The following is a 13,439-nucleotide window of genomic DNA, read 5'->3' on the forward strand; positions in this document are numbered from 1 at the left end:
TCAACTAAAATACTTTAGATTAAGAGACTTATATTAATAAGTCATTAAGATGCTATGAAAAAACCAAATCAATAAAAAAGCAGTATTAAAATATAATTATATAAACTGAAATTTCTCCAATAGCCACACCAAATGACTGAGATAACCACAAATTAAAAGAGAAACTACAGTTTCAGATGATACAAGTGAAGAAGATATGTACTGATAAAATACTTTAGATTAAGAGACTTATATTAATAAGTCATTAAGATGCTATGAAAAAACCAAATCAATAAAAAAGCAGTATTAAAATATAATTATATAAACTGAAATTTCTCCAATAGCCACACCAAATGACTGAGATAACCACAAATTAAAAGAGAAACTACAGTTTCAGATGATACAAGTGAAGAAGATATGTACTGAAAAAACAGGCCATATTAAGGAAAGCAGATTTGTTCCACAATAGTAAAAATCGACTGCCTACCTCAATAACACCTAGCAAGTCAGAGATAACATCAGCACTTACCTGCTATGTCACCCTTGTTTTGTAAAGCAAAAATCTCTCAAGCTGCAATACTTTTTCAGGGACAGCATTTTTTGCTGCTGCCTATTTAATCACAGCTGAGTACAGGGCACAGATGATTCTATACCCCGTATTTCTTTCTGATTCTTTTTGCATAATATAACTAAAATAATTTTCCACTGTAGTGATCTCTGCAAAATCATTTTGCTCTTCTCACAAGAAACTAGCAGCCTCACTCGATTAGCATTCTATGGTGCATTTTCCAGCCTTCAGCTGTCTGTTTCCTTACCATCATGAAGTTTTTGAACCCTCTCCTCTAAAGCCTGTATTTCCTGAAAACGTTTCAGTTTCTCTTCCCTTTCCCTGTCTTGGTCTTGTCTTAGGAGGTCTGCTTGCTCTTTCCATCCTTTGTCTTGAGTTTCTTTCTCCTGAAATAAATTAATACAAAACTGAAACTGATGGGGAAAAAAAACACCAATAAAAACAACTAACAAAAAAACCATAGAAATTTCTGTGTCATTCTGAAATCACATTCTTACTGCTAAACATAAAAATGAGCAAGTCATCTAAACCAAATCAGTGCTGACAATGCAGGGGTTTGGCCCTAAGATCTTATCACCTCAAGCATAGTTTTATGGACCTGAGACAAGATGAACAGACAATCGACTCTATTCTGTTGCGCACATGTCAGGGGAAAGTTGCAGCTCTGATGTTTCTGATGTTTCATGGAATCTGATTCTATGATTCTATGTCATAAAGCGGAATTAGAATCATAGAATTGTTTGGGTTGGAAGGGACCTTAAAGACCATCTAGTTCCACCCCCCCTGCCATGGGCAGGGACACCTTCCACTAGACCAGGTTGCTCAAAGCCTCAGCCAGCCTGGCCTTGAACACTTCGAGGGATGGGGCATCCACAGCTTCTCTGGGCAACCTGTTCCAGTGCCTCACCACCCTCTCCGGGAAGAACTTCTTCCTGATATCTAATCTAAACCTCCCCACTTTCAATTTAAACCCATTACCCCTTGTCCTGTCACTACAGGCCCTTGTAAGAAGTCCCCCCCAGATTCCGTGTAGGCCCCTTCAGGTACTGGAAGGCTACAGGTACTGGAATTCTCACAGTGTTAAGGTAGTTCTCTTTAGAAGTCAGAAGTTGTCTTTTTCAAGGACTTAAACAGAAGGCCAGACCTCACCACCTTATTCTTTTAACAAGTAAACAGTTACTCTCTGTTGCCACAACCAAATCTTTTTTACTCAAGGGAGTGGTTCGTAGATTCCAACTGTTTCACAGTACTCCTTAACTTTAAGCACCACTAAGTAACAAACACTGAAAGAGAAAGGTTTAATCTTGGCTGAAAAATTCAGCTAGTAAGTATACATACACATTTCAAAGGAAAGCACCTGCAGAAAAGGTAACAATGTCAGCAGTAAAAATCACTAACACAGAAGAGTAGTGGCAATGTAGTAAAGAGAAAGCGAGCCTAATCCAACATGTGGGTGCTAACTTTGTAGCTTGTGCTTATTTTAGAGTAAAATAAGCTTCTAGATTAAAATACATTTCTAAGAGAAATAGTTGCCACTTCATGAACAAAGAAAATGAGACTATTAGCCAAAACAACTTCAAGTATTTTCCCTCCATGTACAAGATTATGTGTAAAAAAAAACCCCAAAAAACCAACTTCATAAGGAGATGGCGGTGAAGTATTTAAAGGACTTGATTTAGAAAACTGATGAAAGCACAGGTTGCCCAAATGTGATTTACATTACTTAAAGCAACAGCCGTACAGAAACTGGAGAGACCTGTACGATGACGTGCAGTTGGACTCCATGAGCTGTACTTGCACCAACTGTGCAGTTCTGTAACGCCCACCGAAGTAGATGCTGGAAGAATGCATACGTTAAACTGCATCCACAGTTAAAGAAGGGGCTTTGGGAGACAGAACATATGAATGAAACAGCCATGAAAAAGCTTCAGTCCTACCAGGAAGCCAGATTTCTGAACACAAAGTCCTAGCCTTATGTAATCGGAATTTGTACAACTTGTACCAGAATCTGTCGTTCTGATCTGTAATACCTTACAAATCTCTTTGATTTTAGCCTGAGGTCACAGAAGTATTAGCAATACTTCTAATGGGAATATTTTATAATGAAAAGGGAAATGGGGAAACAAAAAATCCAACCATATTCACGAAGCTGGAAAAACGACAGAAGAAATACCAGCACTGTGACAATAAGAGGAAGTGTTAGATTTATGCGTTGTGAAATAAATCTGGAAAGTAAAAGAAACCATAATTAAGACCAAAGCAGACAAGGCAGCCAGCACTGTTACAACAGATTGGTTTTCTTCCCTTTCTTTTATTTCTAATGCTTATTTGAGCAGAGTGAAGTCTTTGAAACTTCAAAGAAATGACAGTGGCAGAACAAGAAACCAACGGAGCTAATGGTTATCAGTAAGGCACAGAATGTGATGAACTGCATGTCACAAAAATGGAGTATGACCCTTCTGGAAAGGTAGAGTTTCTCTCAAAAGTCAGAATGTTTTCTAATTTATATTTTCTCTAGATTTATATTTGTATATTTACACACATTTTCTAAAATACAAGCTCATATTTGTATATTTACACATATTTTCTAAAATATAAGCTCATTAAGCACTCAGTCTGATTGGTCAGTTATCTGGAGCAAGTATAAAATTCTTAAGGAACTCACTATTTTTGGAAGAATCACTTCTTTCTTGTTAACCGTGTCACCATAGACAAGTTCTGATTCTGGAAGAAATTCTACTGGTGAGAAGTATCCACTGGTCTGTACACCTTTTGTGACCTGTGCTCCTTTTTTAATATTTTGATTGTTTGCTGTAGAAAATACAAACTAATTAAATCATGTTTTAACTTTAAAATATCCCCCTATACACTGATCTCTCATTTTTAACGATTTGCAGCAAACATAGAAGACACTATTGGAGCCAATAGAAGTGAAAAGTATTTACAAGTTTCACACAGTTGTTTTCAGCATCTGTAAAAGCTAATTAAAAAAAAAATCATGCAAAACTTCCACTGAAAAATAAATGAAAAATAACACCTTAAAGATACTTATAAAATCATTACAGTGTACTGAATGTTGTTTAAAAATCCCCACAAAATATCTCAGTCATCTTACTGCTTGTCACAGAAGCTACATGTAGAAAAGCAAACTCATAAAATTAAAATTCACTCATTTGCATCTTTAAAAGACATACACCTATCTCTGTTTTAAAAACATGAACCTAAAATTGAATGATTGTAGAGTATCTATAATAAAATGAGCAGCAGACAAACTGTTTGAAAAGCTGGCGTTAAATATTTAACACAGTCCCATAAATTCCTGCTTCTCCTGACAAGTATATTTTACTGATCCAGCGGAAAGAGTCTAAGTACACACAGAGACACACATATATACACACATATTTATGTGGGTAGCATAAGGCTTGAGGCTGCCTTGTCACACCAGAAGAAATCACTGCACCGATACATTTAGAAGATTATGTTCTGGGACATATGTACCCTTTGAGGAGAAAAAAAGTGCAGCTCGTCTGACAGACAGAAAACTTGAATTAGTGAAAAACAAATAAAAACGTCACCAAAACATTTACAGCAGCGAACTTACATATTTCTAAAACTTCTGTAATTTATTGTCACATGGTCATTATTTATGGTCTGTTAGAGAACGTACCGAACAATCTTCCCCTCCTCCTTCACCCAGGAAGGACTGGAATGAGAGGTGGTAAGGACACTCTCTGATGAAGTCCTGGGTTTTGGTTCTGCTGCAGTTACAGAGCAGTCAGACAAACACTGCGCCCTTCTTCACAACCAGTGCTGTGCTGAAACCAGTGCCAAAAAGTAAACATCCTTGAGCAGGCAGTGGTAGGGTCAAGCACTGAAGGGCATGAATGATCTCACTTAGCTATTTATTTTTCTGCCCTTATTGCTTTATGTGAGTTACCTCTTTTTCTTTGTATAATATCCATGTCTTTTCTTGGTGATAGCTTCAACATACGATTAGCATATATATTTTTTGCTTCCAGTTCTCTTTCTTTTTCCTGTGAATGAAAGAGGTAGGTATAACAACCAGTTCTAACATTTCATTTACAAGTCATTAGGAAAGCTATAAATCAAATCAAAAATACGGGTTTTAAATAGAAACAGAGTAAGTCATCAATAGTTGTATCCAATGTGTCAAGGAGAACAACCACATTCCTAACTTTGCTTACGCTGTAAGAAAGTGGATAGAACTTTCTCCCAAAAATCTCATTAGCAAAATATTCGGGGGGGGGGAAAGCATGTCTGCAGTGAAAATAAAACTAAAAGCCAGTGCTTCCATAAACTTGAATAAGACTTACAATGTGTGTATAGATTGCACATCCAAAATTTCAGTACTGTAGAGGGTTAAACATTTCCACGTTTAACCAATGTTACTGGTCACAGAGCATATCAGTACCAAGGAGCAGAGGCCCACTGCATCAGAGAGGTAGAGACACACCCTTCTTTTGTCCCATTTATTGATTAAAGTACAGAAATGAACAGTGAGTTATTGGAATTCATCTTGTAACGAAAATATTTTCAAAATACTAAACTCTCTACTAACAAAACAGGCTTAAAATACTCTAAGTAAGGAAGTTTTTGAGTTACTAACACTATTGCTATTTGCTTGAAAGCTTAGTAAGGTGATAAACTGGTGCATCTCTATTATAAAAGTATGCTTGAGACTTGGGGTTTCAAGGAAATTCTCCTAGAAATTAAGTACTTTAGCTCAAGGTTTGGGGCTTGGGGGGTTTTTTGGGTTCCCCCCCATTCCCTAAACTGACTAGGTAGAACATAATATTTCTGCCCTTAAATTTAGAGCTTGGGCAACAAGGGGGTGGGGGTGTGTGCAAATAAACCTTTGCACAAATGTAGCAACACATGGACATCCCAAATACATGAAATTGATCTTTACATAAACACACTGTAATGCAAGTACATTAGTAAGAAAGTACTGCACGTCCCTGCAGATTTAATTTTAAAAATCAAGCCTTCAAAACCTAATTTTCCAGTAGATCTTGTGATTTAATCACAATGCTTGGTTACGTACTTGAACTCGCTTTTCTTAACCAGTGCTAGCAATAATGATTAACATAGAGACATTCCTGTTATAAGCACCGTAGGGTCAGAGCACAGAGCATTTCAATTTAAGGCAGGAAAAGAGCTCACATGTGGTATATAATTAAGTACACATCAGAGTGCAGTCACTGGTAAACTATTCAAACCTGGCTAGAGATACTTCCAAAGATAAAATGCCAGAACGTGGTTAGCAACTTGTATTGCTTCACATTTTACCTTCAGCTTCTGATTTAGCTGGTGAAGCTCTTCTTGGAGAACTCTGTTTTCTTCTTGAGCCTCATGCACCTTTTTTTTCTTTGAATGTAACTCTCGTTGAAAACTGCTACCACTTAATTCAAGATTTTTTTCCAGATCCTGCAATTAAACCAATATTTTTTTAGTAACTGAAGTCCTTTTCTTACAGTCAAATTAAGTAAAATTACAGTAAACCAGCACCTTGGATTCAGATATCAGCTCCACCACTGTGAAAACACTGAACACATGTAAACCCTTAACCAGAACTTTGAGGGGACAGACAGGGCCCCTGCAGATGCTGCAGCTCATCCTTCTGGAGCACTTAGAGGTGATTTGAGGACATAAGGGGAACACACACTACTTTCTGCAAGGCTCTTGGCACAGTGGACCTCCAGATCTCTTAAGACAAATCTCAAACCTCCCTGAAAGTTCAAGATTAGAATGAAGAAGACAAGCAATAGTTTTTAACGTTTCTCCTGCAACCAAATTTGCAATTTCATTTATAGACCCTCACCTTGAAATGGCTGTTTTAAGTGATCCTGTGATGAAAGAAGGAAAAAAAAAAAAAAGTAGAAAATCCCTTACTTCCTACAGCATAATTCATTTTAACATTATCCAGTGCTACAAATCCTGAAATACCTGATCATAAAACCACAGATGCCAGATGGTGAAACAACAGGGTGAGATGATTTGGGTAACTCGGCAGTTTATATCTTGGTATTTTGGGATTTGTTTTATGAAAGCTTAGTTTCCAGCTTAATCCTTTGGATTTCCAGATCTATTATCTCTGTAATGTACTTTAGGTTTAATTACTAACATAAACACCAAACTTTAACACCATTTTAATGACCAATATAATTTCATCTAAAAATAGTATTGCATACAACTACCAACAGATTAATAGTGTTAACACAATTATTTTTAATTAAGATGAGGTTTTAGACGTGTTTACAATGTAGATATGTTTAGACACACTTACAAAAACGTAGACTTTTTTGCTGAACAAAATTAAAACATATTTCACAAAATTCTTAAAATGGACACCCGTAGAATGTTCTAAAGCTCATTTATGGTATTAAAAGAAGTGCTGTAATTTTGTGCAGCTCAGCTCTCAGATGTGCAGAATAGTGGACAATCAACCATTGCATAAATGTAGTTCACAGAATTGAAAAAGAATTACTATGTATATGTGTTTTAGGATTTTAGTATACAGTTCCCTAAATACACAGAAAATTTTTAACAAATGCTTCCCCTCCAAAAGGATAAATTAGATTGCATGAAGTTGTATTATAGCTGAATGCATTTCTGAAATGTTATTACTAGTTATAAAATCACAAGTTCACAGAATGTATTCTGACAAAATCTGTTTAATTTGTAAACAGAATTTTGAATGCATAACTACTAAATATGTAACTATATAATCACCTCGGAAATAATTTATTTGATGCTATTTAGGTGTAAAAAAAAAATCATTTTCTATTTGCTGTGAAAAAACACAAATCATGAAGCTGACTATAGTAAGAAATATCTGTATGAGAATTTCTTCCAAAAGGAAAGTCATCTCACCTTAATTCTTTTTTCACTGTCCCCTAGCCTGCTCTCTGCATAGGCCAGTTTCTTTGCCAGGTCATCTCTTTCAGCAAGGTGCTTATCTGCAGACAGCTTTTTCAGTTTCTGCAAGGCAGTTTTCGTCCTGTACAGTTCATCTTCTGAATCTTTCAGCCGTCGCTCGGTTGCACGTTCTCGCTCTTGAGATTTTCGTAGGCGCTCCCTTAATATTCTAATCTCATTGTTGTGCCGTGCAAGGAGCTGAGAGATTTCGTTTTCTGTATCTTCAAACTTATTCAAGGCTTTCTCCTGCCTGTGCTGAAGCCTCTTCAGTGCCCTGTTTTCCTTCTGCAGCTCATCGAGTTTGATGTGGAGTTCAGTCAGTTCATTTCGGAGCTCATTGATTTTCAGCAGCCTAGCTGAAAGAACTCTTTTTGTAACAAGATCTATGTCTTTTGCAGGAGAATCCCTGGTGAGGCTCTGAGAACGGAAACCCCACCGCATCCCACTTTTGCTTGCTGCATATTTGGAACCCAATTTCTTTGTGGCTAAGAGAGGAAAAATAAAAAGCATGTTTACTATAAGACAATGCAATTTGTCTATTCAGACATCCTTTTTGGAATAAAGCTCTTCCTAAAACAATTTTACAATACTTAGCAGAGATTGCAGCTTTCAAACCAGACAATAAAAGGCATATATATGATAGACTTATGCTCTAAAAAACAGTATCATGTTTGTGATCTACTGTAAGAGGTAATATTTGCAGCCATCAATATAGGACCACTGTAAAATAATCATCTGCAAATCATATCAGAAATAACAGTCATGTTTTAATAAACATCATCAAATATTAACAAAATGTTTTAGAAATACTGTATTCTTATGCATACAATGTTATCAACTGCTTTTAAAATGGCAACAATTAGCCCAGCGCTAGCTAGTTATGCATTATGCAAGATGTAATTCTCCCAGACAAATGCAGGAGCATTTTCAAATCCAGCTGCCATGCTTACAGACAAAACAGCAGATTTCAGAGGCTCGATGCAAAAAGCCTCCAAAGCAAAATTATAAATCCCATGAAAATTCAGTTCTCCCCTGAATAATTTATTCTTGTATCACGAGTTATTTTCCACACAGTATCCTTATTTGATTACTAGTATGCATCACTCGCCTTCCTATTTGATATTGTTATTTTATTATCATCCCCATAGAAAAAAGCTAAACATTTCATTTCTGTCTTATTTGCCTCACAAACCACACTTCTAGAATGAAGCATGTGATCCACCAAAAATGCCTCTTAAAACAACTGAATATATAGAAAGTGCATAATTCATTAAGGTAGATTCATTAAGGTACAGTGTTCAGAAGAAACACACTGAGCAGCAGCTTATAATTCAGGCTTGAAACCTGGGATACAGCAACACTGCAGTGACCTATACAGACAGTGAGCGTGTGTGACAGCAAATTCTTCCTCCCCTTTGGCGCTCACCATGCTTCCTATTCTACAGAGGATATTTTACAGCAAAAATAACAGCCTTAAAATATTTTACTGTAATTTCCCCTAAACAATTTGCACAAATATGCATTTCCTGCTTGCTGCTCGTTTTTTCACAGCATGGGCAAACAAAGAAGTTAGTTTGGGGTTTTTTTTTCTCCTTTATGAAGAACACTCACATTACATTCAGGTGTGAAAAGAACCTATGGTTCTACAATACATGCACTGCAGGAATGATGCCACTCCTATCACCAGCTAAGGGAATTCCCATTAACCCTAGACTTCCAGCCACTTCAAAAATTTAGAATCACAGAATGGTTTGGGTTGGAAGGGACCTAAAAGCCCATCTACTTCCACCCCCCCTGCCATGGGCAGGGACACCTTCCACTAGACCAGGTTGCTCAAAGCCTCATCCAGCCTGGCCTTGAACACTTCCAGGGATGGGGCATCCACAGCTTCTCTGGGCAACCTGTTCCAGTGTTTCACCACCCTCTCCAGGAAGAACTTCTTCCTGACATCTAATCTAAACCTCCCCACTTTCAATTTAAACCCATTACCCCTTGTCCTGTCACTACAGGCCCGTGTAAAAAGTCTTCTTCCAGCTTCCTTGTAGGCCAAACTTCTCCACATTAAGGGTAGGACAGAAAATTCCAAAACCAAGTTTGCACTTTTGACCATACGGTTAAGTGGGGGAGAAGCGTCATTGTGACATTCGTAATACCTTCATGTAATAATTATGTTCAGTTCTGGCTATGTAATCAAAGAACTAGTCACACATTTGCCCCCTCCAAATTAAATAGCACTGTGGAACTGCAGTTTTTGTTTCAGAAGATGCCACTTCTGAACACAGAGAATCTCGGCAAAACGCCAGCTGCACCAGGACACCAACACTGTCAGGGATCTGAAGAGATGCGTTCCCTGGGCAACTTCAAAATTTAGAAATTTAGGGTTAGATCTTCTGGCACACTCAAGGTCGTAACGCTGACCAAATGACTCGCGCTTTATCGACCACTTGCGAATGAAACAGAGCACTTGCTTGAGAAAGGCAGTGCTCCGATTTCACCAGAGAACGTGTGCACTTACTTAGAACAAGCTGTTCTAAGGCTTCACATTCCTGCACCAGCCCAGGACCCGTATAACCTGGATAACCGCTCTCTCCCTTTTTGTAGGGATGTTTGCTTCCCCACAATCTCAACCCAGAAAGCAGCTTCTGTAGGCAAGGCATGTGCGAGGTAGCTCAACATGGAGCTATTTCGTCTCAAAGTGGAGATACTTCACTCTCAAGGAAGGGCCAGGAAAAACTTTCTTCTGAATTTCCACGTGCACCTAACTGGCACCAAACACAGCAAAGCTCAGTCAACTAGATTTCCACAAGAGCGAGATCTTTAGGGGTATTTTGTCTGAGATATTTTAAGAACTGTCTCTCTTTTACTGACTGCACTGTAAGGACTTGAGTCCTTGGCCTCAAGTCTTTCTGTCAGAGACAAAAGGAGAGCATCAGCATGAGTCAACAAAAGGCGAGGATAAGAGCCACATGCACTTCTTAAGAAAAACATGAATAACTCTGAAGATACAAAAATCCTCCTTATGCAGGAACAGGTTAATTTCAGTTTTCAACAGAGCAGTTAACAGTCTACCTGCCATCTGTAGCAAAATTCACATGAATCTTACTTGTAGATTCTCATAATGGTAGTTTCCCGCTTTCATTTCAGCTTTCAAAGGTAATTAACTCTTAAGAGCAGTTACAAAGCAGCAATCTCTGCTCTACCTACCATGGTAGTGCACAAGGCTGTTTGAAGTTTGCGTTTTGGGATATCTTTTTTCTTGGCTCGTAGATGGACAGCTTAGTGTTGGCGACTGGCCAGATGAATGAGATGAATTATCTTCATCTGAATAATAGGAGTCACTATTTTTATCCCCATCTGATTTCCTATCCTGTTGAGAATCCGGGCTCCTTACTCTTTCTCCCATTTTTCAGATTTAACTGCTTTCCAGATTTTTCTCAAAGACTGTTCATTTTGACACAAAAGACCTTTCAGATGTCACAATGGCAGCAGATGGATTATTTCCTTGGATTTATCATCTCCATCTCCAAAGCATGAGATCTTTGCAGTTCAGTTCAGCAAGCAGTAGTTATCATTCGGAACGCATTTTTTCTGCAACAATTTAAAGAAAAAAAGGTGAGAATGGTTTTGCTGTTTAGTTAAGAAAGGTAAAAAACCCTGTGAAATTATTCATGCTTCCTATAACCTTATGCTATGTCCTGCGCTACATTAGCCTTATTATTATTTGGGGCCTACAAGCAAGCTGGGGGGGGGACTTCTTACAAGGGCCCATGGTGACAAGACAAGGGGTAACAGGTTTAAACTGAAAGCAGGGAGGTTTAGATTGGATATCAGGAAGAAATTCTTCCTGGAGAGGGTGGTGAGCCACTGGAACAGGTTGCCCAGAGAAGCTGTGGATGCCCCATCCCTGGAAGTGTTCAAGGCCAGGCTGGATGAGGCTTTAAGCAACCTGGTCTGGTGGAAGGTGTCCCTGCCCATGGCATGGGGGTTGGAACTAGGTGGTCTTTAAGGTCCCTTCCAACCCAAACCATTCTGTGATTGTATTATTTATATTAAATGTGACAGACACCACTCTAGGAATGCTACTAGTATTACACTCCATAGTTTGAGGCACTTCATCCTCAAAAGAGAAATCAGAAAATTAACACAGCTGAATCTAGAGTAAGAAATTTCTCCCAGGTTAGAGAGAGGGGAAGAGAAGCCTTTGGAAAACAAAACAGAAGACAAGTGAAAGCTTGACACTGTTCAGGAAAATAATTTTAAAATATTTTTTAAAAGTTTTAACCAAATAAATTAACAATTTACGTACTCAGGTGACAAGAACTGAGATATTCATAGAATTTGACTAAATGTTCCATATCACAATTTCTGATACTCTAGTGATAATTGGGCTTGAAAACCAGTTGTCCCATTTGTCTGGAGTACATTCTGTCCCTAACCACTAAGGAGACTGTACCTGTGTATCACAGTCTTTGCCATAGGAAACACTCTCACACCCTACAACATCAAGTGTTTTGTGCCTTCAAGAACTGGCAGGAGCACATAAGTGTGTCATGTGCTTTATAGGAAAATGCAAATATAGCCTTTTGGGGTCTTTATATCTGATAAGAGAGACCACACCGCTGGTATGCGGTAAACACAATATCTGCAGCAGGTATAAACTGAGAAGAGCTGCTCTTGCAGCCTGTCTTCTGATGTAAACTAATTTCAAAGGTAGAATCACCTCTTTTTGCATTTTTGGAGATACTTCCTGTGAATATAATGGAGTAAATATATCCAAAATTTTCCTCACCTTCTCAACCAGGAGAATTTTCTCATCAGTTTAAGAAATTTACTGACTATGCTCAGCCTCCCATGTCTTTTGGCTCTTACCACTCGTCATGGCCCTCCAGCTTATTTTTCTATCTCCCTTCAATCCAGCTACAAGCCTCTAATGGGTGAATAAACAGGAGTTGCATCAGAGCCCATCAGTTCTGCCTGTTGAATGACAGAAGCTCCTAGCTCATTTCTAAATGGTAAAGCAAACTACATACAAAAAATTGAGCTGCTTTCAATCAAAACTCTTCTACACTGTGGGGCATACAGCATACCTGTAAATGAGTTGCAAATTTTTCACTACATTATTTCCCAATAAAATAAACTTAACATTCCTCTTGGCCTTCTATCCCACTGTCTATACAGGCAGAAGTGCATAGCCTAGGAGAACAGAAGTGTCAGATGCTAAGACAGGTGTCATTACAAATTCAAGCTTTCTGGCCCACTTCACTCTGTCTCCAGTGACTGGAATCCACTTACCCTCATAATGTACACAAATGGAATTAGAGGAATAAATATCCCAACAGATTTCTAAACGGGGAAGGTGCTGGGAAATTAATACTGAATTATTTGCAAGAGTTGGTCTCTCCTTATGGAGTAACTTTCCAAAATAATGGTTTTTTAAGCATGTAAATATTTTCAAAGTGGTCCAAATAAATTACATGCCTAAAACTTATGTCAGAGAGGATCCTGATGAAAACTAAAATTGCACTGCAAAGCCCAGAAAAAAGACATGCTATGCTTGAGATCACTTGCCCTAGAGAATGCTGAACACATGCTGGAAGGTATCCATTACTGCGAACATTCAAACGATCAGTAATGACAGTTCTTTTTTCTTCTGAAAAAATGCAGTTATGAAAGACACTTCAAAGGTATATACCTAACTATAATTCTATTAATTGTCTTTAAGTGTAATGAAGACCCTCAGATATGTTCATGAGTGCAAAACTGAGACCATGTAATACCAGGGTGCATCCCTACTCCCAGACAGCTCCACTCCTAAGCCCTGCTTCCACAAACATCTGCACAGAACGTATGTTATTTTGCTCCTTGAAGGACAAACAAAGCCCACGCTCAAACACAGGCATAATTTTGGGCACAACCTTTTCTCTACAGGGTGCACAGGCAAGACTGCATCAGT

At 38.2% G+C, this 13,439-nt stretch overlaps 1 protein-coding gene across 1 annotated transcript in view; it reads right to left on the bottom strand.

The window, feature by feature from the left end:
- The window catches only part of LCA5 (Leber congenital amaurosis 5), a 13,082-nt gene extending 2,048 nt beyond the window's left edge, over positions 1-11,034 (bottom strand). The window contains exons 1-6 of the mRNA XM_010159201.1: positions 10,691-11,034; positions 7,442-7,971; positions 5,858-5,995; positions 4,485-4,581; positions 3,213-3,358; positions 795-933 (exon numbers count right to left, since the gene is read on the bottom strand). Of these exons, the coding sequence (XP_010157503.1) occupies positions 795-933; positions 3,213-3,358; positions 4,485-4,581; positions 5,858-5,995; positions 7,442-7,971; positions 10,691-10,889 (1,249 nt within the window). The 5' untranslated portion in view covers positions 10,890-11,034. The remainder of the gene's footprint in view (positions 1-794; positions 934-3,212; positions 3,359-4,484; positions 4,582-5,857; positions 5,996-7,441; positions 7,972-10,690) is intronic.
- Between the last annotated feature and the right edge of the window lie 2,405 nt (positions 11,035-13,439).

Source organism: Eurypyga helias, unplaced genomic scaffold (genome assembly GCF_000690775.1).
Source record: "Eurypyga helias isolate BGI_N326 unplaced genomic scaffold, ASM69077v1 scaffold44230, whole genome shotgun sequence".
Classification (NCBI taxonomy): Eukaryota; Metazoa; Chordata; class Aves; order Eurypygiformes; family Eurypygidae; genus Eurypyga; species Eurypyga helias.